At 41.0% G+C, this 26,156-nt stretch overlaps 1 protein-coding gene across 8 annotated transcripts in view; it reads right to left on the bottom strand.

Moving 5' to 3' along the window:
• The window catches only part of IKZF2 (IKAROS family zinc finger 2), a 112,056-nt gene that overhangs the window by 12,215 nt on the left and 73,685 nt on the right, over window positions 1-26,156 (bottom strand). For all 8 annotated transcript variants that reach the window (XM_052792739.1, XM_052792742.1, XM_052792738.1 and 5 more), the window contains one exon: window positions 2,403-2,540. In XM_052792739.1, the coding sequence (XP_052648699.1) occupies window positions 2,403-2,540 (138 nt within the window). The remainder of the gene's footprint in view (window positions 1-2,402; window positions 2,541-26,156) is intronic.

Below are 26,156 nucleotides of genomic sequence, written 5' to 3'. Positions count from 1 at the left end.
ATCTCCAAAGCATACACTCAGTCATCCTCAGGAATATCCTTTCCATGTGTGACATGGGAGAGAAGGAAATTAATACATTTTTCAGGGCTAGACTAAGACTTAACTTTAAGCTGAGTAATCATTTGTATACTCTTCCCTGGTGTCTTTATAGTCCCAGGAGAAAGGACTTTGCTGCAGACCCTCTACAGGTTGGTGCTCATGACCCTCACTTCCATGCTGAGCTTCATGGGTGAGAGTGACCCTGGGATGTGAGGTGAGATTTCTTACTGGTCCCAGCTGAATTTGGAGCTCCCTGTCGCTGCCTGTCCTTGCTGTGCCCTCACTAAACAGCTAAACGAAGACAGTGGATCAAACATCCCCTTAAACATTCACTGAGGGAGATTTAGACATATTTGCCCAGAGGAGGCACTAGCTGAATTTAAAGTGCTGTTTTAAGCTAATTTTGTTGAGAAAGTAAAGTGGTTGTGTGAACATTGCTATTTTAAGCCCAGGCAAAGTCAGTCAGGGCGTAAATAAAAGAACTGTCCACATGGGGTTTGCACTGGTTTAACTTCAGTTGGTAGAAAAATCAATGCAAGGACAACCATTCCAGCCTCTTTGGGTAGACAAGGTTAAGGACTTACCCTTCTTGTCATAGCATTAAGCAGCTTAGAAAAAGCTTTAGATCTCCTCAGAAGTACACTATCGACAAGAGTAAACCCAATTTTAATAAATAACTGAATAAGAAACCCAGAAGTTGAGTGGAATTTGGGAAGATGCTCCACAACTGATCTCTGAAACATGCTGGCTGTCATAACTGTATCAGCCTACTGTTATTCCCCTAAGGAAAGGCTGACTGAAATCATCACCCAGCTGGTTAATAAGGCAGACATGCTCCTGTAGAGTGAAGAGCGTATATTTTGTTGGGAATGGAGTCGGTGGTTGAAATCCTACTATCAACTAAGCACTCCATCTAACAGAGCAAGCACACAACAGGTACCTGCAAATAGCAAAGCCCTGAAATCAGTCTTTCCACCGACTTCTACAAATGTAAATTCAGGCCTAAAGCAGATAATCACTAACTTCAATGTCTTTAAAATCATCCATTACATTTTAAACGTTGATTTTAGTCTCCAGGGTATCTACAAAGATAGTAATTACTTACTAGAGCTGTATGAACATTTTGGCAATACATATTAAATACATTTAGAATGCCTCTATGGGATTAAATTGTTGATGGAAAAGTACTCAAAAAATTTTTGGTCATTTTTTTCACCAAAAAATAACCCATATTAGAAATGCTGAATAGATTTTATTTCAGCTTGTATTTTAGGTTTCTAGAAATGACCTTTCAGAACTTTTACATAATTAATTTCCAAATGAAGCCATTTGACTCCACTCAACAATGAAAAGCAAAATGGAAAAGAAAGAGGAAATGTTCTTTCAACTTTTCATTTACCTACAATCTAACTTTTTGGTATTCTTAGGTATGTGGTAATTTTTACTCAAAATGGAAAACACATAATTTTTATATTTTCTGATAGTAAGAAATATGAAATACTTCAAGTACCAAACATCTAAAGACAACTTTTAAAAATTAAAAGATGTTCCGTTTTAGAAGAGTTTCCAAAACACTAATTTTGAAAGAAATTATAACAATTTTTGGACAGCTACCATTTAGTATTTAGCGCTACAGATAAGCCTACAACCCTGCAGTCTGAGACATTATGTTCATTATCCATAGTAATAGCTACAGAAATTTTTGAAAACAAATTCATGGAGTTTGACATTTCTTGCTTTCAACAATCTTTTTGGCAATCTTCAGTCTTTATGTATATTAACACATGCAGTGTTAGTTAACATATTAATACTAACACATGTAAATGCATATAAACATTTTTTTGTTGTTATAATTACTTTCATCAACACTGTTGAATTCCATTCTGCTCTAGAGATTTTTATATCTATCCCTCCCTTTTTGGGGGATATAAGATAATATTACAGGGAGTAGAAATAATGACTTCTGAAAACCTCCACCATCCTTATCTCTTATAATTATCAGTCACTATCAGAAAGGAAGGGGGGAGAATCATACATCTTATCCATGGCTTAGTTCATTTTTAGGGTAACTTTGCACAGGTGACCTTGCTCTATTTTCATGTCTGCATATTTATACGTACTAAAAAGTGAAATACTGACTTTAACAATAAAAATAAAAAATAAAAAAAAATCAGCAAAACCAATGCTGTTAAATGGACAGAGTGAAGATTTTACCCCATCTTTTCTCCTTCTGCCTATCTGAGATTAAGCAATCTATAAGATGGAAATGATGCAAAGTGGAAAGGAAGGAAGAAAAACAGTTGGAAAAAAACCCGCAAAAGATGCTCTAGGTCCAAGAGACCTCAAAAGCGGTTTCCACCCACCATGGTGACTCATGACCTGCCCGGCAGCCTCCATACTGACATTCTGCAGATAGTTGTGGCAGCGTTCCTTGTGCTCCTCCAGCGAACTGCGCTGCTTGTAGCTCCGGCCACAGTAGTTGCACTTGTGAGGCTTCCCCACTGCGGAAAGAACGAGAGCATCAGGTCAAATCCACTGCAATGCACTTTTGCTATCAAAAAAAAAAATCACACCTTTGCAACAAACAGCTCTTGCAATGGAAAGACACCTAAGAAAGGTTACTCAAGTCCCAGACCTTTTTTCCCAGCCCTATTTTCCCACCGCACACACCTCCTCCCACCCGCTGGGTACTTCGCCCCATCCGTTTTTCACTCTAACGCGTCGTATCAGCAGAAGGAAAAAGAGGCGGACTTGTTGGTCGCAAAGCAAATAAACAGATGATGAGGGGAAAACAAACCAAACAGCTGAATCACACCTCAGCGCTGCCTGTGTGTCACCAAGTCTCGTGGGAAAGAAACTTCTGAGACATTTTGCCCATGGCATGAACAGTTGCCTTCACAAAAAAGAGCTGCCCCAGTGGCCTGATTCTGCTCCCAACAACTGTGGGGAAACCCATTACGTGGCTCAGAGGAGTTCTTCTTTCATTGAGAAAACTTTACCAAAATTACTAAGGGAAGGTTGGAAAATAAAAGACAACAGAAAGTAACTTTCGTAACAGCACTGTTACATGCCAGAACTGAGCTGCCACCAGTAATTCACAGGACCAGATAATATTAAAATGTATATAATATAAATATATATATATAAAAAATATAAAAGGCCATGTACAATGAAAATAAAGCTAGATGAACACAAGATGTTAAGTCCAATTTTTAAATTTTTTTTTTTGGTTTCACTCAGCAGCATTATGAACAAATGGCAAATGCTTTTTAATACATGCAAAACCTGGCACCAGATTGTCATAAAGTATATCCTTTTCGTAGCATGTCATTAAGAAACCACAAGAATAGCCTAACCCAAGGCCAGAAAGCTAGCCAGAAGTGTATTTTGCCAAGCCGTGCTAATAAAGGCTTTTAATATAATTTAAACTTGTAGAACATGAACATTTTTATTCTTTAATAACTAAAGAGCTATTAAGTCAGTACTGCAAGTCTAGTAAAACACCATCAGCTGTGATTTTCAGAGCTGGCTGAGGGATGGGGAAGGTCAAACTTCTTCCAGAGTTTTGGAAATCTTAGGTAAGAATTTTAGTTTCCAGCCAAAGAAATTGAGAACATCCTCTGTTGGATAATATACAGGTTTCTATTGGGTTTGTCCCAATATTGAAAGCTTTTCATGGTCATTTACTTAAAGAAATCCAAGCTGTACTAACTGCAGCCAAAATAAACTGTCACCACTGGGATGGGAAAATGCAGGGGAAACTGCGGGGAGGACACCCGTAGCCAACAAGAAGCTGGGCAGAGGGCTCCTTGTGTTAGGGCTGAAGCCCTAAACACAAAAGACCCAGAGTCAGGGAAGTTCTCTGGGGCCTTTTCAGGATTAGCACATACCCCAGTGTGTGCCCCACACCACCCATATGATGGAAGATGAAAAAGCCTGAGCCTCTGGTATTAGAGCTGGTCAAAAAGTTTCAAATGTTTTTGTCTCAGAAAAAAAGGGATTTGATTAAATGAACACACTTGCAGAAAGTTTCTGGTTTTCTCAAAAAGTTTGTGTGTGCAGTTCAGTGACACAACCCAGTTTTCCACCACGGAAAAAAGAAAAGCTGCTTTTAATAAGCATCCAAAGCGCGGATTTATTTCTCTTTATTTAGAGATAAGGCTTATCCTCGGGAAAGTATTGTGTCTTGGACCAAACAGTTGTTGTGGTCTTTATTTTACTTTGCTCACTGGCTTACACTGTTGCCATAACTGGCGCTGGTACTGGAAGTCTCAGCAGAGGCCAAGCGTGAGGCTCATTATCATTCCCAGAGTAACTGCCCTTGATGTGAATGATCTGGATCAAGCCTCAGCTCTTAAACATAAACCAGCCATCTCATTCTGGAAGCACCTTTAGGAAAACGTACTGGTGCCTCCCTAAGATGGAAAGACTTATCATCACCATTAGAATGCTTCATCATGCATCTAGATGGTATCAATGTCTGTCAGTCTGACACCTTTATTAGAAGTTAACTTGGTATCTAATCAAAAAAATCCAACGCAATCGAAAGGATTAAGTTCACCAAGCTGAAGCCGGCCTGAATTAGCCCACCCGGTTTGGCTACACCAGGTTATCAAGCAATTTAGATAAACTGTAAGACACAAGGGAAAGGGATGATTGCTTTCAGCTATTCAAGAGACAGCTACAATTCATTAAATATATTATCATTTAGCACAGAGAAACATATTCTGCTACAAGCTCACAGTACAAAAAAAAAAAAATTTTACAATCAAAAAGGTTTATATTACACCTCTTCAAATGGTTGCTCCCTGCATTGCAACAATTTCAGAAACTATTCACACACAAGGCTGAGCTTTTCCAATGATATCTAGAATAGTTAGCTACCCAAATTCCATCAAATTTCAAGGCTCATAGAGGCGATAAAAGCTAATGATAAAGGCATGATTTCTACAGGCAATATGGGATTTGAGGAACGTAACTCCCCAAGGAAAGAAATACTCCAGCACACACGCTCCTTCCTCTGGGGACGAGATAAGAGAAGAAACAACGTGACAAATGTTAGTCGTGTTGCCTAATACGCAACTGGAAGCTGCTCAGACACAACCATGAAGAACAAATTTTGTGAGCTCCAGTTGAGTAGGATCAAATACAACTCCCTGGGGTTTATTTCCAAATTCTGTCCCCCCGCTCGACAGATGCAATCACATCATAGCCCCAGATGTGTAAAATCTGATTTATACTATAAAATTACACAAAGTGACTGTGACATGGATTGCAGCACAATTGGTCAAGTCAGACCACAGTAGAATCAGTTCTCATAGCAGCAGTTTGTGTCACCAGCAATTCTCACAACCTGTTTGGTAAGAGGTGCAGCTAGCCAAGGAAGCAATTATGGTCTGGATTTTAGAAACCTTGTCGTTGTGACAAACGTCTAGTCATTGAAATAGCTGCAAATTTCCCCTCATATTCTCAAAGTAACTAATGACAAAAAATATGTATATTTGTGGACATGAACGTTGCCAGCGGGTGCACATTTTTACATATTTCATATTACCCAATAGAAAGCTGTAAAAGTCTATTAGAGAATTAAATTCCGGTGATCTCCTCAACAGCATACTTTGTTCCACATCACAAACCACCATATGAAAACACATGGCTGCCAAGAGAGATTTCAGCCTTTGTCAAACACTGTATACTAGGTAAACTTTAATAGTCAAAATGTACCCCCAAAACATGTGGCTTGCACTACTGGGCACAAGCAGTCTTGGTCTATAGGCCATTGACTTGAAGGCAAGGAGTTCAACAGTGCTATAGCCTACCAAAACCCTCTCCAAGCCCCTACTAAATGCAGCTCTTTCCACCACAGAGCCATTTCCACTGTAAAGCCACTCAAGTTTGGCTCAGCTTGCTTGGTATGCAGCTGCCTTCTCCAAGATCCCCACTGAAGACCATGGTACACGGACACCACATTTGACATTGTATGTAACCACAGCTGCCAATGGTAGCAGCACCCAAGCAAAGTCAGTTTGGAAATCCCTGGTTTGGGGTAATTATTCCTTTATCACGTTTTCAGGGTAAGCAATCAGATAAAAAATTACCATCACTCATTCTTATAGAAATGACACAATACAGTGAATGCAAACAAGCCCAAAATCTTGAGAAATCTTCTATCTGTTGTTGAACTGGGAAAGACCAAGGCACTGGGCAAACCCCAGTGGCCATACCTATGAAACAGCTAACTTGAAGAACATAAAAAACCCACTTTATATTTCTTACTGAAATGTCAGAATTTCCACGCATTTAAGCTCAGATTCATAGAGATGACAATGTGGCACAGAAAACCCACAGTGGAGTCTCAGCCTCAAGTGGAAAATATTATGACAGTCACAGTGAAAAAGACATTTAAATTTAAAGTACAATTTTTACCATGAAACAGGTAAACTGCTTGTCGAAATTCATAGAGAAACAGAGTTTGCTTGTGAAATTAAAATGCTCATGTGGAGGGAGGAGGGGGAAGAGGAAGAGGACATAAAAGGCAAGGTGTTTCTGAGTTAGGAATACTTTTGAGTCCTGTGGGTGAACTTTGATAGCTGAGAAGTCTGCGTGCAGTGACAATGAGATGGTGTAACTCTAAGGTCAATATTCAAGACAGAAAGCAGACTTGGGCCTAGGGAAACTTCTTTAAAGTCATAAAAAAAGTCAGTGAAAGAGAAAGAGCCCGTAAGGCATTCGTACAGTATTTTGTTCTCAAAAGAGATGGGAGTGCATAGCAGAATATAAAGTAAGTCAAAGGGAAATAACAAGGCATCCCGGGTAATACCTTGCCATAAGCATATAACATGAGAAAGGCTTATAGAACAGGTTAAGAGCAACAATACACTTTGCTGAGCTAAAATCCTGCCTCCATTAAGACCAATGACAAAACATGCACCAGCTTCAGCAGTCAGGATTAACTACTCCCACATTTCCCTGTTTCGGGTACCACATTCTCCTCTGCAGCAGTGCAGATCAGAACTCCTTCCCATCCACCTGCCCACATCCTGAGTCCCTGCGACAGCTTAACTGCTAACACAACCAGCTTATACAGGAAAGGGCATTACTACGGCCGTGTGACATACGTCAGCCCAATCCAGGGACTAGAGACTTTGCACTGAGCTTTGTATCAGACTTTTATTATTTTTGCATTATTGCCCCATCAGGCCCTTGGAAGGGAAGCCAGCCAAGATTTCTGAACTAAGTGGCCACCTGACATAGCTACTTTTGGTCTGAAGAAGTCCCTCTGATAGCAACACACCGAGCATGACTTATTTCTGTAAAATCTGAACTCCCACTTGAACTCTAGCACCCCAGAGCTGGAGGAAACCCCAGTACTCTCTAACTGAAGCTTTTCTGAAGCAGCATTGAAGAAGTTAAAATTGTCTTTTGGGCTGATACTTATACCTGTCAGCAAGGTTGCAGAATTGTCTGTCACAATGATAACCAGTATTAATTCATTATTTCTTCTTTCTTCCCTAAAACTGGAAGCTGCTTGGGAGAGGGGAGCTGTTCTGCAGTTACATAGTGCCTACCTACCCCAAAGCAGCCCTTTGCCTTGAATGGCACTTAACGACAGTAAGATCAGTTTTAATGCAGAGATAGGAAATATGATTAAAGTGCTGGGTTGGGACTAGGGAGTGTAGGGTTCAACTCTTAGTTATGCTACAAATTTTGTGACTGCAGGCAAGTTATTCTGATTTCCTGTGCTTCAATTATTCATACGTATGATTAAGGTAATAATTCCCTTCTTCACAGCATGTAAATGAATTCATGCACTTTGTGAGATGCACAGAGGCTAATTTGGTGAGGCTCACACAAGTAGGTAGACACAGAAAAATGCGGCCCATATCTCTACTGAGAAATTAAGGACTTAATAATACACTGTGATTTTATTAGATAAGGGAGTGAACATTAAAGAGCGGGAGGAGATATTCAGGGTGGCGCAGAGTAGAGGATCAAGCAGGAATAAGAAAATCAAACCAGAAAAAAAATAGGTGGCATATGAGGCAATTTGCAGGCATGGTGTCCCTTCAGGCTGTGAAACGGTCAGCCCAGGGGAATGTACAATGCCCCTGAGCTTAGTGACATTTAACACCACACAGGACAAAAACCCAGAGTGTGCAATAGTCACAAAAAGGTGGATATAATAGCTACTGCAGTCCTTCCCACCTCCAGCTTCCCCCAGCTGAGGAAGCAGTTGTCAGAGCCAGGGAGGTCCAAGGCAGTGCTGAGGTTTCGGCAGGAGGGCTGAGGCTGCACAGAGGTGACACACAGTCCCTCCAGTTCGCTACTGTAATTAAACAGTGCACTTTAGCTTTTCTAGAGCTGCCTAACTCAAAGCTTCACACACAAAAATATTTACATGAATAATAGACCCCTGAACAAATTAATCACAGAAAAAGCTAAAGTGAGACCTAAGCCCATGCTGGCTCTGAGCAGCACGTAGCTTTGCAAAGGAAACTGCCTCCCACTCTGCTGCTGTATCTCGCTGCTGTGCTTAATGACTGTAAATGCGTTCATTGAAATTCATGGGAGCTCTTTGATTTGTTGCCTTTTTTTTTGCCTGGGAGATTACACACACACACAAACAAATCAGTATATACCGGAGTTCAGAAATAACAGCAAGTCCCACAGCTAACCTGAGATTGTCCAAGACAACCTGCATGCAGAAGTCACGACATATAAATATCTAAAATAAATGCTGCTAGAGCACACAAACACACAGACTTGTGACACGCAGTGTCAAGTACCTCCACTTCTGAGCACCCAACCTGTGACATCTTAAAGCAGTCTGATTTTCAGAAAGAACCAAATCTCTAATCACATTATGAAAACTTTGCCCTTAATCTTTTAATGCTTGCCAGTCCAAGCGGAGACAGCAATACCTGGGGTACATTTAATGGATGCCAATACGTTTCTGGACCTCATGGAGTTCTGATATGTCCATTCTGCTAGCACTTTTTAGATTATGATATTTTGGGCCAAGTATTAGGGTTCGTGATGTCATGTGGTAAAGAACAGGTTTGCTAGATCATGTGGCAGAGGAGACCATACAGCTAGATCTGTGCTTAAAAAGGTTTCTGGACACTCTGGACACCTCAAAAGGTTCAAAAACCAAAATGCAGCATTACAATAGGAGAAGCCTACATACATGCCACTAAGCAACTAGTACTTTCTTGACTTGGAGCTTGATATAGAGCTGTTGGCTCACTTTATGACCTTGTGGCCCAATGCCTCTTAGTAAAGGTTATTATCAATTGCCTATTGATACATGCGTGGCTGTTCAACATTTTATTGATACATGTGTGGCTGTTCAACATTTTATTGATACATGTGTGGCTGTTCAACATTTTGCGAGCCTCCCAGCAAATGAGAAATGGCTCGTCCTGCCTTTTTTGCACAGCAGCAGTCAATGATAAGTTATTTCTGTCGACAACTACCACGTACTATTACAGTAGCCCTATAGAGCTAGCAGTGAAACACCACTAGATACTCATGGTACATCAGCATGCAGTAAAACAATGGCAAAACATTGCACCTACACACCCTTTGTTTTCTAGACACACCTGCCTTTCCTATAAATATCTCCAGGGCACAAACCAGCAGCTTGACACCTGCATCTACCTGCCAGTTGTTTACGGTATCGTAAAATAAGCAGCTAGCGGTGAAATACTGTACTAGTGTTCAGTCCTCCCTTGATCTTCTGTGGCAAGCACTATTAAACATCAGATTATACACAAACTCCAAAGACTTCATCCATGCTACCTTCTGGCTAGAACGGACCACAAAAACACGTGCATGCGCATGTGAAAAACAAGTAAATACTCTAGTCAGGACAAACTTTCAAGCATCTATACCTTCTCTACATATAAAAACACGGGTCAGACTCTGGTGTAAATCAGTATACATTAGTGCTCACGTACAAGAGTTAAGGGGTTGGGGTCCTTATTTGTACCTTCAAGGTGGTTCTGTCTGCAGCCTTTTATTACTTTAGTAGTTTATTACTATTTCTCTTGCAGCTACTGGGGGCTCTATTATTTAAGCTGATTCATCAGATTGTGTTTATTTATTAACTGATCTGCAGGATTTTACAGATAAAACAATGTTCCAATCTGCCACAAGGGTTATAAATAAGTAGGTGGCATTTTTGTGCCAGAAGTTTAAGAAACAAACAAACAAACTCCTGTTTCATTGGCACAGTCACAGAATTACTGAAATCTCCCTAACCATCCAGGACTCCTGCCACAGTCTCTCAGCACCCATTAGATAATTAAAAACAGAAAAGCAAGAATATTACACCCCATTTTCTTCCTTAGCAGCACAGAAGACAAACAGTTCGCTTTGTAGGTTTGTATTTTGTATCTATATATGTGTGAAAAACAAAGAAAAACACACATGTCTACGTGAAACCATGCAAATAAATTACGTAGTAAATCAAGGAAAACACAGATAAGGACATTAACATTGTATTTAGTTCTGAAAAAGATGAAATCCACAGATACTAGCTCCAATTTCATGTCCCAAGAAACATATATTGCAACAGATAGAAGATCTCCTCATATATTTCTCTTGGCTTACCTTTATTTCCTTCAATATAAGAGCTTCAAAGCTGGCAAATGGCACTCGACACTCATTTTTAGTTTATATTAATGGCAATGGAGCTCTCAGATCCCCCCATATATATCTGAAAATCTCAAGTGCAAATGTTCTGCGCTTGCGCTGTGAGGCCACTGAGCTGGGTGCACTGTGCTTGTACCATACCAACACGCCCCAGTCCTTCAGGCACCCCTGGCACTGGTGGGGTTCCTAGAGATTTTACGCTGACTCTGAAACGGTCAAATACTATTAAAAAGGGACTCTGTTTAAATAGCACTCTGGTGGTGAGATAAACTAACAAAACCCAGGAGGTCCACAAAATAACGGGGTGTTTTATCACCTGGCCAGTTTCAAAATTGCTTAAAGGCAGCCACGTTTACAGCAACTTACTTTTAAATGGAGAGAGGCCCTGCAACGAATACGAGAGAGGTGACTTTGGAAAGGAGCCTCCTCCCCGCAATGCCTCCGCACTATCTGGATGTGGGTGGGAACCAGCTTAAAACAGAGGTTAAACCTTAACTGTATGTACTGGCTTTGTACTTTCCACTCCACTTCAGACCTTTAACATTATATTAAAGTCTACTTGGTAAGTGGAGTGTTAATTGGTTCACACGACAAACCTTCCAAAATATGCTCGTCGGCTTCTCTTCATTTTAACCCTGCTCCTGGAACACAGTGAGTAGGAAAACCAAAAACAAGTTCAGGTCAGTCTGTTGTTCTCTGCCCTGTCCACTCCCCATCAGCGCCACAGCTCAGCAGGAATTTAAGGAGGTGACTGGAGATGCACATATCATCGCAAGCCGAGCTCTGACTGCAGGCAGAGAGGAACAGCTCACTCATGCAGCGCAGGGTGTGGGTACCTCAGTGGAGATCAGGAATGCTGCTGGACAAACACTCCCTTGAGAAGTGCTTTTGTTGTTTTGGGGTTTTTTTTCCCCCTTTGGGTAAAACAAGTGTAGATGTTGGGCCAGATTCATAGGCAGCATCAATGGAAGTAATACCCTGAAGTCAATTTACAGCAGCTGCTTACAGTTTATATGTGCTGCCCCTTTGCATATCTTGCAGAAGCCCTTTAGCATTACAAAGCCAACAGAATCTGAGTTATTTGAAGCAAGCAGTGGCAAACATAGTGGTATTTTATAATATATAAACAAATACTATATTTTATACTATATAAACAAAAGGAGACAGACAGAATACATGACATCTAACTTTCACTGTAGCATTAGATAGTTTTCTTCTGCATAAAATCACTGAACGAGCCCTTAACTCTAGCTCATTTCTTCCCAGCCTGTGGCAATGAGTTCCACCATTCCACCTACATGCTCCTGCACAAGAAAAAGCACTTCTTTTAGCACCTGGTACCTTTCAATTTAATGTCTCATATTAGGAGATAGGAAGAATGAGCTCCAGTTTCCCTTCACGTAAGTTTTCCCTTTTCTTGTCGCTGTCAGAAACAAAGTTTTGGAAACAGACTATTAACAGCAAGCTGTCATGAAGATAATAGCGACACAGAAAGAATAATATTGACAGCTCCTCTTCTTTTCCCAACTACTGAAGTTGGGAGTTTTCATTTATTTTGATCAAGGCCAGCAGTGAAGGAAACCTTGCTTCTAAAAACAGGCCAGGCTGTGAAGTTAATGGGCTCCTTTGGGACATGAAAATTTTTATTCATACTTCCCTTACTGCCCAAGAACCAGTGTGGCCCATGCCTTTGTGTTACCCTCATAAAGATCTGCTGTTCAAGCATGTGGTTTTGTCCTGTCTCACACAGATGTCAAATGAGGTCAAACAGAAAAAGAGCTGACTGACTCCTTTTACCTAGGCAGTTTTCCTATCTCCTCCTGTTGCTCTCTGTCTGACAACATATATATTTACCACCAGCATTACAGAGGAACTGGAAATAAGGGTGGGACTTTTCTCAAGCAGACAGTGCTGAGCTAAGCTGTGCTGCATACTTTGGAAAACCTCATATGCTAAAGGCTCCTCCGGGGTAAGGCTTTTTGGGCCAGCTCACTGCCCCCAAATGCTCTTCCCAACACCCAAAGCATTTACTCCAGCTTCGCCAAGGCAAATGAATCTGCTGCCACCAGGGCTGGACAGACACCTCCTTTTCCCACCACACTCATCACCAACACTTGTGGTCTTCACTGCTCCACATTCAAAGTTAGCCACAGTACTTGGCAAGGGAAATCAGGACCATTTTGTATGAAAACAATTCTTAGCACTACAAAAATTAATAGTAAAGATATCTTTTAAAGGATGATAGGATCCTTTAACTCTCAGAGATATTAATCTGGAATACTGGACAGCTTCTGTTCTTCTACATCAAGTGTCTATGTCTAACGTTGAAGCTACATTAAGCTTTTCTGAGTAATACAATTCAGCAATTCCTGTTAGCCTCAATATCTTTCCTAGCTTTATTTTTTTTGTAACACAAAAAATAAATAACGACAGTTCCAGAGCACTTCCTAAACCCCAGGATTTTTTAGGTTTGCTCAGTGGAGAGAATGAGAAGGGAGGGAGAGAGGAAAGATTTGGGGGTTTAGGATGTTTCTTTTTTGGTGCGATTAGTTTTGCACTACAAGCCCTGGATAGACTCAGAAACTGTTATCGTGGCTGAAAGGGAGGCAGACAAAATGAAAGGAAATTAAATATGGGTGTGAAATTAAACCAAAAGGAAGAAAAAGAAAAGAAGGGAAGAAAAAGCAACTGCTTGGGCTGTAAGTAAAGTAAAGACAGAAAAGCTAGAGAACACAAAACAGAGTGCTCTAAACATCCAGAAGTACTTTAAAAAGATTTCCTGTAAAAACAGGGAATTTGGGAAACTCTGAACGTACTTAACTGCATTCTTTGACAGAAAAACACCCTAACAAAAATTCATATTGAAGGTTCCACTAGGCTATTAAAAAGAGGTGATTTCTCTGACAGGTCTGAATCAAGAGTGAAAGAGTGTAAAACTTCTCACTTCTTGATACCTGGGAGAAGGAAAAAAATCTCTCTTTTTCTCATTTTCTTACGTCTATTTCTGTGCGTGTGTGTGTGGAGGGAGTCTTGTAACTGAGTCAGCAGACAGGGATTTAGGACATCTGGGTTCATTCCTATCTGTGACACTGATGTCTTCAATGCCTTTGACAAGTCCCTTTTTGTCTGTACCGTAGGTTCATCCTCTGCAGAAGGTGGTTGGGCAGTAAACCTTGCTGTCTTCTTGTCTTGGGCTTGAACAATGTGAGAAATTACCGTCTCTTACTATGAGTTATATTACCCAACACAAAATGGTCCTTTCCCTTCTCTTCACCAATAATGTGATCCTATGCAAGTATCGTGGTTTAACCCCAGTCAGCAACTAAGCACCACGCAGCCGCTCACTCACTCCCCCCCACCCAGTGGGATGGGGGAGAAAATTGGGAAAAGAAGTAAAACTCATGGGTTGAGATAAGAACGGTTTAATAGAACAGAAAAGAAGAAACTAATAATGACAATGATAACACTAATAAAATGACAACAGTAAAAATGAAAGGATTGGAATGTACAAACGATGCACAGTGCAATTGCTCACCACCCACCAATCGACGCCCAGTTAGTCCCCAAGCAGCGATCCCCCCGCCCCCACTCTCCCCAGTTTATATACTTGATGTGACGTCACATGGTATGGAATACCCCGTTGGCCACTTTGGGTCTGCTGCCCTGGCTGTGTCCTGTGCCAACTTCTTGTGCCCCTCCAGCTTTCTCGCTGGCTGGGCTTGAGAAGCTGAAAAATCCTTGACTTTAGACTAAGCACTACTTAGCAACAACTGAAAACATCAGTGTTATCAACATTCTTCTACTGAACTCAAAACATAGCACTGTACCAGCTACTAGGAAGACAATTAACTCTATCCCAGCTGAAACCAGGACAGCAAGGGACTGTATACCAGCCAGGTCAAACTTGTCCTGGACTTCATGCTGATCAAAGCAGAAATTTCATGCATCTTAACCAAAACTGTACTTGCAGTCTCCTGAAGTTGGCTCATCATTAGCCCTTGGGACAAACTCATTGCTTGTAGAAGACTAATGATATGAACTTAATGGATACATTTTTCACAATATAGCTAACGTGGACATTTTACTGTGGCATGTAAAAGTCAAACAAAGCACTTTTCCTGGTGGATGATCTATTCTTTGAAGCTGAGCAGCTTCATTCCAACAAAACATGCCAAAAATCCATCCTTTCATGCTGCTCAATGGAAACATAGCTATGGATATCGAGACAGACCTGATCCTACAGCATTACCAACTCATGCACTTTCACCCAAAGTCAGATACAATACTATGCTTTCCTTCATCTCCAGCTCCCGGAGTCAGTTGACCAAACAGAAAAGTTAGCTTGCATGTTTTATCACTTCCTCCCCACTCATGAAATAAATATTATAAGGTAAATTAAAAGGCCAATTTATTACCTTTCACTCTCCTCATTTGTAAGTGTCTATGATCTCGGGGATCCAGATTCATGATTTTTTAATTCCTGGGGTTAGAAACACATCAATAGCATAAACTCTGAGGAATCATGCCAATATCACGGGAGTTTTTTCAGATTAGTACAACTACAACTGATGTCAAAAGCTCAGTCATTTTGTTCAAAAACACTTGCATGAACCTCCTGTTTTCGTACTGGAAATTTTCCACTCTCCTGTTGTTTTAAAATCCAAAGGAGATAAGATGGCTTTTCTCTCTAAATGTGCTCTTACTTATGCCTTAAATAATTTTGCTGTTCCATCCTGGTGTTTTGTAGGAAGAAAACTAATATTATATATGAATCACAGAATAAAGTGCCTCCTACAAAAGACATCACTCTATTAGGTGCACATTCTAAGTAGCACATTCACTGTGCATTTAATTTTCATTTACAATATGTGCTCTATACCCAGTACGCTGCCTGTATCAGTGTTTGTTTTCATAACCTATTCCTGACACTTAACAAGAACTGGGAGTGCTGCTCCAGGATTTGGCAAGAAGGAACAGGTTGTGGATGAGCAGGTTTCTCTGACTCACCTACACAGATCAACAAGGAAATATAAAAGGGAGAGGGTGGAGATTGCAAAGGGAAAGAAAAAAAAAAGCTGAAAAAACCCCACCAAAAACGAGAGAGAGAGGAGTGACGTGTTCCTTTGGATGCGGTGTGTAATGCAGCTGGCAGACTGCCTGCTCACAGTGCCACAGAGTTCCAGACATGCCAGTCCAGCTGACTCAGCTCTTCAGAAGAAGGAAAGAGAAGGGAGAAATTTCACAAACGTTTCTGATATCCAAGAGACAGGGATCACTAGGGTCTCCTCGAGGATCTTCGAACCTGTCTTTCACACCAGGGACTCGAGTGGTATCCCCAGAGAGGTATTAGAGAAAGATGCTCACAGGATAACCTTGTACAGAACTGCTTATGCAGTATCAAATCATGCCTCTGTGGTTGTTGGAAAATTCAGCAGCACAGCTTCATCCCACAAACCAGAAATGTCAGGCCTTTCCTGGCCAAGGCTAGCTGCTCTCAGACAAGCCACTGTCTCCAAGGAAACGAACAAAATGCATGCACATGAAGGGTATCCAAGTGAGAGAGTCTATGGCCCATGTCGCTTTTCTATATAAAAATTTCATCATCAGATTCTCAGCAGTGTATCCTTTGCATATGATTTATTTTCTAGGAAGAGCTTGAAGCCCTTAAATAGTCCGGGCTCTGCCTACGTGTGAGACCAGCTCTATCCCACGATACAGAACCATGCTGTAGGCAGCTCAGAACAGCCCTGGTCCTGTTCGGCTGGTGGGAGACTCTGTGCTGTCCTAGACTTCCACTCCAAACTGAAGAGGCAGGATGAAAAAAAAAAAAAAAAAATTTCCCAGCAAAAGGAACAGAAACACAGGCTAACGCCCAGACTGTCAAAGCCCCTAATTCCCACCGAAATCAAGCAGACCTCAGTACTCTTGAAGATAAGAGCCATAGTGAACTGGCCCCAAAATCAGCACTAGGATGAGTTTGTCTTAATTTTCCGGTCAGGATCCCCGCTACGGGCCCTCAACCATCTCAGAACACATGACAACGTTCACACCTGTCTCGCTGGAAGGGAGGGAAAGGACATGTGCTTGGGGAGCACATTCCCCTATCCTTAATACAGAGTAGCTGGCTCTCTGGGCAGGAAGAGTCTCAGGGCAGCAGCATCATCCCTGGGAACTCTGTTGCCTTACATTGAAAATGCTACTGAATTACACTGCCCAACTGATCCCTCACAGCACTTCTCACAGAGGTACAGTGACTCTTGCATATTTAATACAAAAGGAACGAACAACCTTTAAGTAGAGGCTTTTCCGAAAGCGAGTGCTTTGCAGCGTACAGATAACTGTGTGGTTGGGGAGCGTCCCAGCGAGGTGCTCTTTGTCAAAGTTTCAATAGGCAGGGCCTCAACACCATTTCTCCAGCTTCAGGAATGAAGATAGAGATCTTGACTCTCTGTTGCGAGGCAGGGAGGGAACTTGGGGCACCCTGTCTGAAATCAACACAGCACAGTTATGCAAAACATGTGTGCAACTGGCATCTCTTGTGTAATCCTGGCTGCAATGAACCTCTTTAACCACTCCAGAAAGGAAGGAGGGGCAGAGGGTGGAGAAAGTTCACACTTAGATCAAATAAAAAATGGGAAAATATCCAGAGAGCTTTAGTCAGGTAAAAACACAGTTCCCTCTCATGGGAAACCTCCAGGACAAGTTTCCTTGAACTTCACACAGGGTTATAAATAGGAGGAGAGTCACACAGAGTTCAGTACAGGTTCACTGTAAAAAAATCTAGACACTCTCATTTTCCTTCTTGACTGATATCCATCAATATCTTAGCTGTAAGCCAATTCATAATTACAGGTTGCTGAGAGCTCAGGAGAATATATCAGTAGCAGCTTTCTGCAGCTCTGCTATGGTATGGAGTTAACTGCGTTATTTTTTTCCCCCTTCAGTTTCTCCTGGCTTCCTTACCAGATGGCAAAAATACCTCTCTTACACCTTAAAGCACTTTTTTATATATATATATATATATCTCTCTCTATATATATCTCAAAAATGTCAGTGGTGGTTCTCCATTTTGCACTGCCCCATAAAACAGCTCTGAGATAGCAGTGGAAGATGGCCTCGAACCACCATTTGATTCCAAGCTCAAACTTTCTCAAGCTGAAAGGTTTCACAAACTCCTTCAAGAACTGACGAAGGCCAGCTCCAAATGCTGGATCTCCTTTCCTCAGAGACAATATGCAAAAGCTTTTTGCCCTTGAAAATAATTTTCTCAGGGGAGGAAAAAAAAAAAAAAAAAAAGTACTGTTTTCCTCCTTAGAGCTGCTGTGGTATTTTGCTGCTTAAACAGAGTATGTGAAGAAGTGGCCTTGGTTTTGCTGAGATGTGGCTTTGTCAAGTCAAAACCATGTTCTCGTCTCAAGTGCACGAGAAAGCTCTCAGTCACCTCTTGGATCTCTGTTCTGCAAAAACCACTGCAGCTACCTCAGAAGGCTGCCTCTGGAGCAGGAGGACTCCTGATGCACTGCATCACATCCCTCAAGCTTATTCTAATGCAATGAAACACCCAGCTCCCAAAGACAGCCTGATGCCTGTGTTTACAGCTGCACCTTAAATTCTGTTTTTTTATGTACCTATGCCAACTTGAGCATAAAAATAGTGGATTTCTGAAACAATTCCTGATGACAAGGAAAACAAGGCCAAAAGAGGCCTCTGTAGTTTGAACTTAAAAGAGCAAAGGACTACACATCTTTAAATACCTAAGCTGCCAGACCCTCACCAGCCAGCCTGTCCATAGTAGTTCTGGTGCAGACAAGTGATTCACATGAAGCTACCTTGGTGCTTAGGTACCTGAATTTGCAAATTGGGTCTCTCAGGGTTTTTTCCTATTTCATTTTCCCACCACTGAAAAATGGATAACAACACGGGAACAACACATACGCACTTCACACAGGCTTTGTGCTGATGAAACAGATAGGGTTCATAAAAGAAACAAGATGCAAAAATTGCAGGCTAAGTAGTAAGTCCTTTAGCATTATTAATAATCACCTTACTATTGTGTCTAAGATAATCACGACAGTATCAGGATATAATACCTCAGTGGTTATGGTAACAATACAAAGTTATTATTCCTTCCACTTTATAATTATCTCATTTCACTATTGCACAAAGGCTAAGTAAAACTAAGGAGATAATATGCAATGCTATGCAGCGGGGGCACCAGCAGCACTGGAATACTCTCCTGCGTACTTACATGATCTTCATTGCAGCAATATGCATGCACCTTGCAATCATTTGTGCATGCTGCCCTCTCACCACCATGACAAGGTTAAGAAGTACTCTTTATTTTGATTTCACTGACAGACAACTGAGGCAGAGATGAGGTTAAGGGGTTTGCATCTGTACTGGCCCATGTTTCCAAAGCATAAAATGACTTTGCAATTTAGATCCCTCATAAATGAGTGAATAAGAGTAGCAAAAAATTCAAAATTAGTAATAAAAATAAGAGATGAGAGGATTGGAAGATAAAGACAGACTAGAACAGAATCAGTGCCAGAGATATGACTACAGCCTATCACAGTGTAAACTGAGCACAGGAATTACTCGTGATAACAGAAGAAAGTGTTAGGAAGAGCAATAACACGCAGCAAAAGAAAGGATAGTTTAGGTTAAATATCAGGATGAGAGTCACAGCTTAAAAAGCAGATGGGAAGTGGAATTGTCTCCCTAGGGAGGCAATAGAAACAGTCTCTCCGGATGTTTAAAAAACAGGTTAGGCATGCTGTTTAGAAGGACTGCTGCTCTATATACAGAAGTCTTATCACATTCATCTGCTTTTTTGATGCCAGTGAAATCCCACACAGAGCACTGTGGCAGAACAAAAGCCCAGAGGAAAAAAAGTCACTATCTTGGTTGCTCCTCCAAAGCAGGATAGCTGACGTAAGAACTGGCATCACCCAACAGTGGAGAAGGGTCCGTTTTCTCTCCAAACAGTAGGGCAGGACCAGGTGCTTTGTTCTGGTTGTATATAGCCTGAGGCAACACAAAGAGGGACAGAATCTGGCTGATGATGCCACGATGCTAACATGGAGGGGAGACAGAAAACACACACAGAAAACTGGACGTCAGCAGTCCTGTCCCAAACATACACTTCCATCTTTGCAGAGGCATTCCATCAGGAAGAAAGGAACTGGTCAAAATTAATGAGGGATGATCCCATGTGAATCTTACACTATGATGATGCTGTCTAAACAAGGACCTTGGTACCCCTAAGTACTGTGGTGCTATCTGACTTTCTGCATGAGGTGACAGCAGGTTCAGGAGGTCTGAAGAAAGGAGCAAAGGACACCCCACCCCCTCCTTGAAAGCATCTTGTTGCACTGCAGAACTGAAATCTGCCCTGGGGAAACTTTCCCTCATGGTGAAGCTGCAGTGTTGGGGTATTAGTACTCTCTCCCATTTTGGGGTGCAGGAACTCATGCCTTAACACAAAACTCTTCCTTGCCAAGGGTCCGGAGACTTAACCTGACACCAAACACACAATTCTGCCATCCTGTCTCATTAAGGAGAGGAAACTTGGATGGTCAGGGAAAGGAGGAGACGATGCAACCTCCCTCCAGACCTGCTCTTCCCCTTCTCTCTGCTGAAGAACGGAGGACTTGCTGGCAGACCTGCAGGTGGCAGAGACATATCAAGGCCACGTTCCACTCAGAGATATAGCAGGAGGCACAAGACATGTCTCACAGATACCAGGATAAATCTTAGCACCTCCTAATCTTGCTGTGAACTGATATTTAGAACAAGGATACTGCCATGGTGTTGGTGTCTCTCATTGCTGGCAGACTGGGTGAGTCTTTCTCTATTCAGCCAATTTACACGCAGCCCCCAAGCACTAAAGGAAGAGGCCACCTCCTGCTTACACCGGGGCACCACAAGAAGCAGGGAGCCGCACAGTGTCTGTTCCCCTGTCATCTCAAGCACACATGCTGGGGGCAGGGGAGAAGAAAAAAAAAAAAAAAGAAAAAAAACAGGAAAAAAGGGAAAAGCAGCTGATACCCAGCTGATACCACAGCTGAGAGAGAGAGATATTCATGAGGCTGGTGCACAGCACATCTACCTTTGCTCACCAGGACCACTTCTGTTTCTCTGTCTTATCTGTCGGAAACAGATCTCCTGGGTTGAACAGTCAAAGATTGACCCATAACTACTGCAGATAAGAGGGAATCTTTATGGAATTTCAAGACTTTTAAAAGTCCAACAAGCAAAAAGTGAACACTTCTTGCTTTGGGTGAAACCATATCTTTTCACAAGTTCCCCTGAAAACAAAGCCCAAATGTACTTTTTCTGGAAAGATCATGATCCTACAGCATCTTTAAATCAAAGATGGTTTCTCAGTGGTAATTACGCTCTGTAGAAAAGGCTTAGCATGACCAAGCTTGTATACTGAGATAATTCTGAGCACATAAAAGATGATCTTTTCATATTGCTGATACTAATACTTGTCGCAGTAGTGCTCTGGAGGTGAAGAGGACCCCACCACTTCAAGGACCAGGTTCAGATGGGGCTTTAGTGAAGCATGGGATATAAGTTGGCTCTACAGAGGATTACACTTTAAATAAGGATGCCTAGGGGATGAAAGACCTGGCATACCAAACTCCTACCCTTGAACACATTTTGATCTTACCTTCCAAAAATGCATATACAAACAATATGGAAAGCAGAATACCAAATATTTTAGACACTCTACAACACAGAATGAAGGCCTCTAGGTATTGGAAGCATTAATGAGAAAGCAGAGCTGCTGCACTATTGTGTACATGCTAATAACAGTTTGGAACCTGGAGTCCGATAAGAAAAACACAAAATGATTTTGTGACGAGGTTAATTCCACTGAGTTTAACTGAAACAGCGTAAGAAAACCTGAGAGGAAGAACAGCTCTGCCTGATTAAATAGAGCTCTAAGTATCAGATCAACAGAATAAATGCCCACTGGCTCATCACAACTAAGGGAAGATGCTGTTTGCTAACCTATTTGCAAACCTGGGATTTGTATGCAAAATATCCCCTCGCCTTTTCATGTACTTGCTTCATTTTTCACAGATAGTATCCTACTTGTTCACATTTAGGGTTTTTTTCCCCCATTCACAATGTGTTTGAGTCAGTCCAGCTCAGAGCATAACGAGAATTTCAGGTCCCTAGATTCTTCTAATTATGATGTTCCCATCCTCAAAAACATGGTTACAGAGTAGATACTGGGCCTTTTGAGAATGGAAATGGTAATAGTGTTAAAAGTCTCTTCAAGATGAAAAAAGCAGTTTAAAACATTGAGTCTTCATTATTCTAAATAACCATCCCTGCCACTGTTTCAGTAATTATCACTGGCTTTTGACAGGCAAGACTTCATGCACAGCACTGTGCTTTTCCACACTCTGCTTGTTCATCCAATTTTTCAGCTGGACCGAGACACTCAAAGGTGAAATGACTCTCCCAAACATGTATTGAGTCAGGCACATCATCAGAATTAGGAACCAGGTTCCTTCTGCCTCTGAGCACAGTTGCATACACAGGTATCACTTGTCAGTTCTGCCAACAACAGCCATGCAATTGCAGGAATGTAGGACATCTCGAATGGCTCACTACCACACAGGAGGAGCTGAGAAGAAAGTCCTTATGGAGAAGAGATGAGAAAGATAGACTTGCAAACCAAGAAACATAGAAAGATTTACTAAACTACCTTTCCATGAACAGGGCATTTACCTTTTTAATTATACATGCCTTTTATCTTATGCACTGTACATAGTTTGCTAAGATTGTGCTTTTGGGAGTTTTTGCCTAAGCCTTTCTTTTCAAAACAAATGCTTCACTGCTTTTCTTTTGCAAATAAAATGATACCATTAGTTCAGTGCTATTGAAGAGCTGGGCAGTAACAAACAATGTGCAGCAGCAATGCAGGAAGAAGAGGGGGAGGAAAAAGCAAATATTTATTGAAAGCAGAAAAGGGAAAAAAGCATTTAGTAAACAGGAAAGATGTAGCTTGGAAGCAAATTTTAAATTGTATTGTGAGGAAAAGCTGCTGTGACAGGAAAAAATAATGATCTGACTACCCATTTTTAGGAAGAAATAAACAGTAAAACTGCTTTTATATATGAATAACACTTACGTACTCCCACAGTACGGGAATGTGATTGAAGTTGCCAAGATAAAGAGAAAAATCAGGAAATTCCAGAATTAAGGTTGCCTGAGAAGGCTTCATGTGGCCAGTTTGTGTGTATTCATGATGAGACAGTCTTTTAATCACAAAAATCACAAAATAATCTTCCCACAGGACCATCCTTGCTTAGTGCAAAGGATGGATGGATGGTTCTCACTTAATCAAAACCTATTCCGTGTTTTGTTTTCACCTTAGCAAGTGATCCTATTCTGCATTTATGGCTTACTGCCCAAGCCCTGCTCTGGAAACTAATGCACTGATGTTTTCTATGGGCTCTTCTAGATTGCTCATCATTGCAGCTTTGACTTTTTTAAGAACTATCAAAGTATTTATGTTTACAATAGCATTATGAGGGGAGGGCTGACTTGGCTCCATTTTAGTCACAAGAGAAATTCATGTCAAAACATAACCGCTAATTTTACGTGTCCATTTGAGGATGCCTGGCTTTTCAGGGTAAAACTGCATCAGGTTGTACATCATATCTTTCAAAGTATGGAGGTCAACATCTAGGTTCTTTAACCATCAGATGGATCTGTCAGATCAACTGTCTTCCTTAAAGCTTCTATTTTTTGTTCATTAATTGCCTACAGTAGAATTTGTCTCAACTGGTTTGTATCTGCCTTTGTCTCTGTGCAATTCTAGAGATGATGGAGAAGATGGGCATGTCTCAAGGTGAGATAGCAGGTAATCTGTGACTGCCATCAGGAGACTGGCTTTGCCTGGATGTTTTTCTATTTCAAAACAGCAAAAGCTAGGCAAGGTGAAGCCAATCCCTGCTGGTTTGTCAAGTGCATGCTGCAGGAGGGGGCTACCACCTTTTGCCCCAGCCCTCCACAGCCTGTCCTTACACTCACGTCTTGGAAGCCCACTCAGGCACCTCTCCTGTATTATCTGTGTTGTGGAACTACGGAGTTAATTCTGAAAACAACATTCAAAGTCCTGTAAGTACCTCGAGGCTCATGCCCACACTTAGTGTAATTCTGTGCATGAATCTCTCCCCAGGCATTATCCTACTGATGTCCTGAAGGCATCATTATATTCCTGAAATCAAAGAAGCTGCATGTGGGAGGAAAATATAGACACAAAGTTCATCAGAACTCTGTATGTCAGTAAAAGGTAAATAATTGCAGGAGTAAATCACTGCAAGATAAGTCCTTAATTATTTAGGGTTAAACAGCAGCAGCATTACAGATGCAAAGTAATATTTTGTTAACCACTCATCCTGGGAACACTTGCATAGTAAGATATTATTCTGCACAAGGGGAGGCAATACGTGGATTGTGATGCTTAGAAACATTTTCAAGTAAATAGGAAATAACATTAAAAAGCACGAACAAAAAAATCCATCCAAAGGAAAAAAAAAGTTGTCATAAATTCATTTTTTTGAAGTTAATAGTAGTTTCAGCTATTTCAAATATCTCTGAGATGCTTCTGCTAATTTCTGTTTGCAATTACATTTCCTTATTTTTTCATCTTTCCTGTCTTACTGTATGAAAACCCTGCAGTAAGCACAGAAAAAATTGACTGACTGGCAGTAGTGAGAGGGTGTAACTGACTAAGTGGTGACACAAACAAAGTGCTTTCAAATTCACAGATCAAACTAGCTGGGAGAAAAAAAAAAAAAAAGATATAAAAACATTCTTCAATTCCTCTCTTGCATACTCTGTCTTCCATAAAAAATGAGTAGTTTAAAACCTTCTTGGGAAGGAAAAAAGAATGGGGTTTTTTTGATTAATAGCACTCTCTTATTTAAGGAGGAAAAGGACATACAACATAAAAAAAGGAAATTGGTCTTGCATTTATGAAATCATGTGCCAGATTCTCAGCTGGTGCAAAATAGCAGTACTTTCCTTGCTTAGGGGATGTAATTCCAAACTATATCAGCTGAGGATCTGATCTAAAGAGCTTTCCTCTTACAAATATAAAAACATATTTAGACTTGCCTCAATTTAGACTTTAAGTGTACCAGATTGAAACTGGATTGAAGTCTCATATTTCAAAGTAGTTTTCAACCTCTTCTTTCTATATTTTATCTGATATCCTCTTTTCTGGTCAGAAATAGCAGAAGATGTAAACATTCAGAGAATCATAGAATCATGTAGGTTGGAAAAGACCTTTGATGAAGTTTACTAGATTTGCTATACCTTCAATGTCTACTTACAGACTTTGATGTGTGCTTTATTAAAGCAGAAAGTGCTTGTATAGTACGCTGATATGAAACTGTTTAACATCTCTAGGGAACATCTACTCATCTTCTTCATGAACCAGGTTCACACATGTATGCATAAACCAACCAAGCTTGCCTATATGATAGGGACAGAAAGACACCTTAACTTCCATGCTCACATTCAGATTGGCCTTTCGCCTTCGTGTAGGTGGATGCTGGGTTTTAAGGCAATATCCCAGGTTTTTAACTCTTCATATGCGAGTGCTACTCTAAGAATTGTCTTGGAGAGTGTTGTGGGAGCACTTGTCTGTTCCTGCTGGCCCTCTGCTGAAAACTGTTGTAGCTGACTGCTTAGAGGGGTGACAATTTCTCCACTGAAAACAAAACACAAAATTACGAATTGAGCACAGCTGAACACAGCTAAGTCAGTTAGGGAAGGAGCTTCAGGGGAACTCCTGTGCCTAAGCAGCTTAGGTGCCTTCTGAAAATCCCACACCTTTACATTTCATCCTCATGCAAAAAGCAGAAACATCAGCCATGTACTTTTCAACAGGAAGAACGAACAACCTCTATCAATGGCTGTATCTAGGTAACAAAATCTATATTCATATTATGAAAACAATCTTCAACCGCAATGCTCATGTTTTGTAATGTGGGCTATTTTATGTCACAACTCCCTTTTTTATTTTAATTGTGAATATTTTTATCGTGTTTTCTTTTTTACTAAATTTCAAGTTGAAACTACCATTATGGTCAGATGTGTGAAAATTGCACCTCACAGTTCCACAGACATTTTCCCTTCTGACTTTCAGATGAAATCCTCTCAGCTGACAACTCTCAAGCAATTCTCTCTCAGCCTAGTCCCACACTTGCACTCCCTTGGAAGCTCATGCTTTCTGTCAGCAGCATATTTGCATCAATACAGCCTCCTGTGTACTCCAGTCTACCTGGAGAAGCTTACTAGCTTATCCTTTCTGATGCTTGGAAATGTCAAGGCAACTCTGTATCCTAAGACCAACCTAAGGCTCATAAAACAGACACCTCTACTGAAGTGAGCCTGACCCTGTAGAAGAAATGCGTATAAAGAGT

The sequence above is a fragment of the Harpia harpyja genome, chromosome 7, assembly GCF_026419915.1.
Source record: "Harpia harpyja isolate bHarHar1 chromosome 7, bHarHar1 primary haplotype, whole genome shotgun sequence".
NCBI classification, from domain to species: Eukaryota; Metazoa; Chordata; class Aves; order Accipitriformes; family Accipitridae; genus Harpia; species Harpia harpyja.
This window is presented reverse-complemented; position numbering and strand designations above follow the sequence as displayed.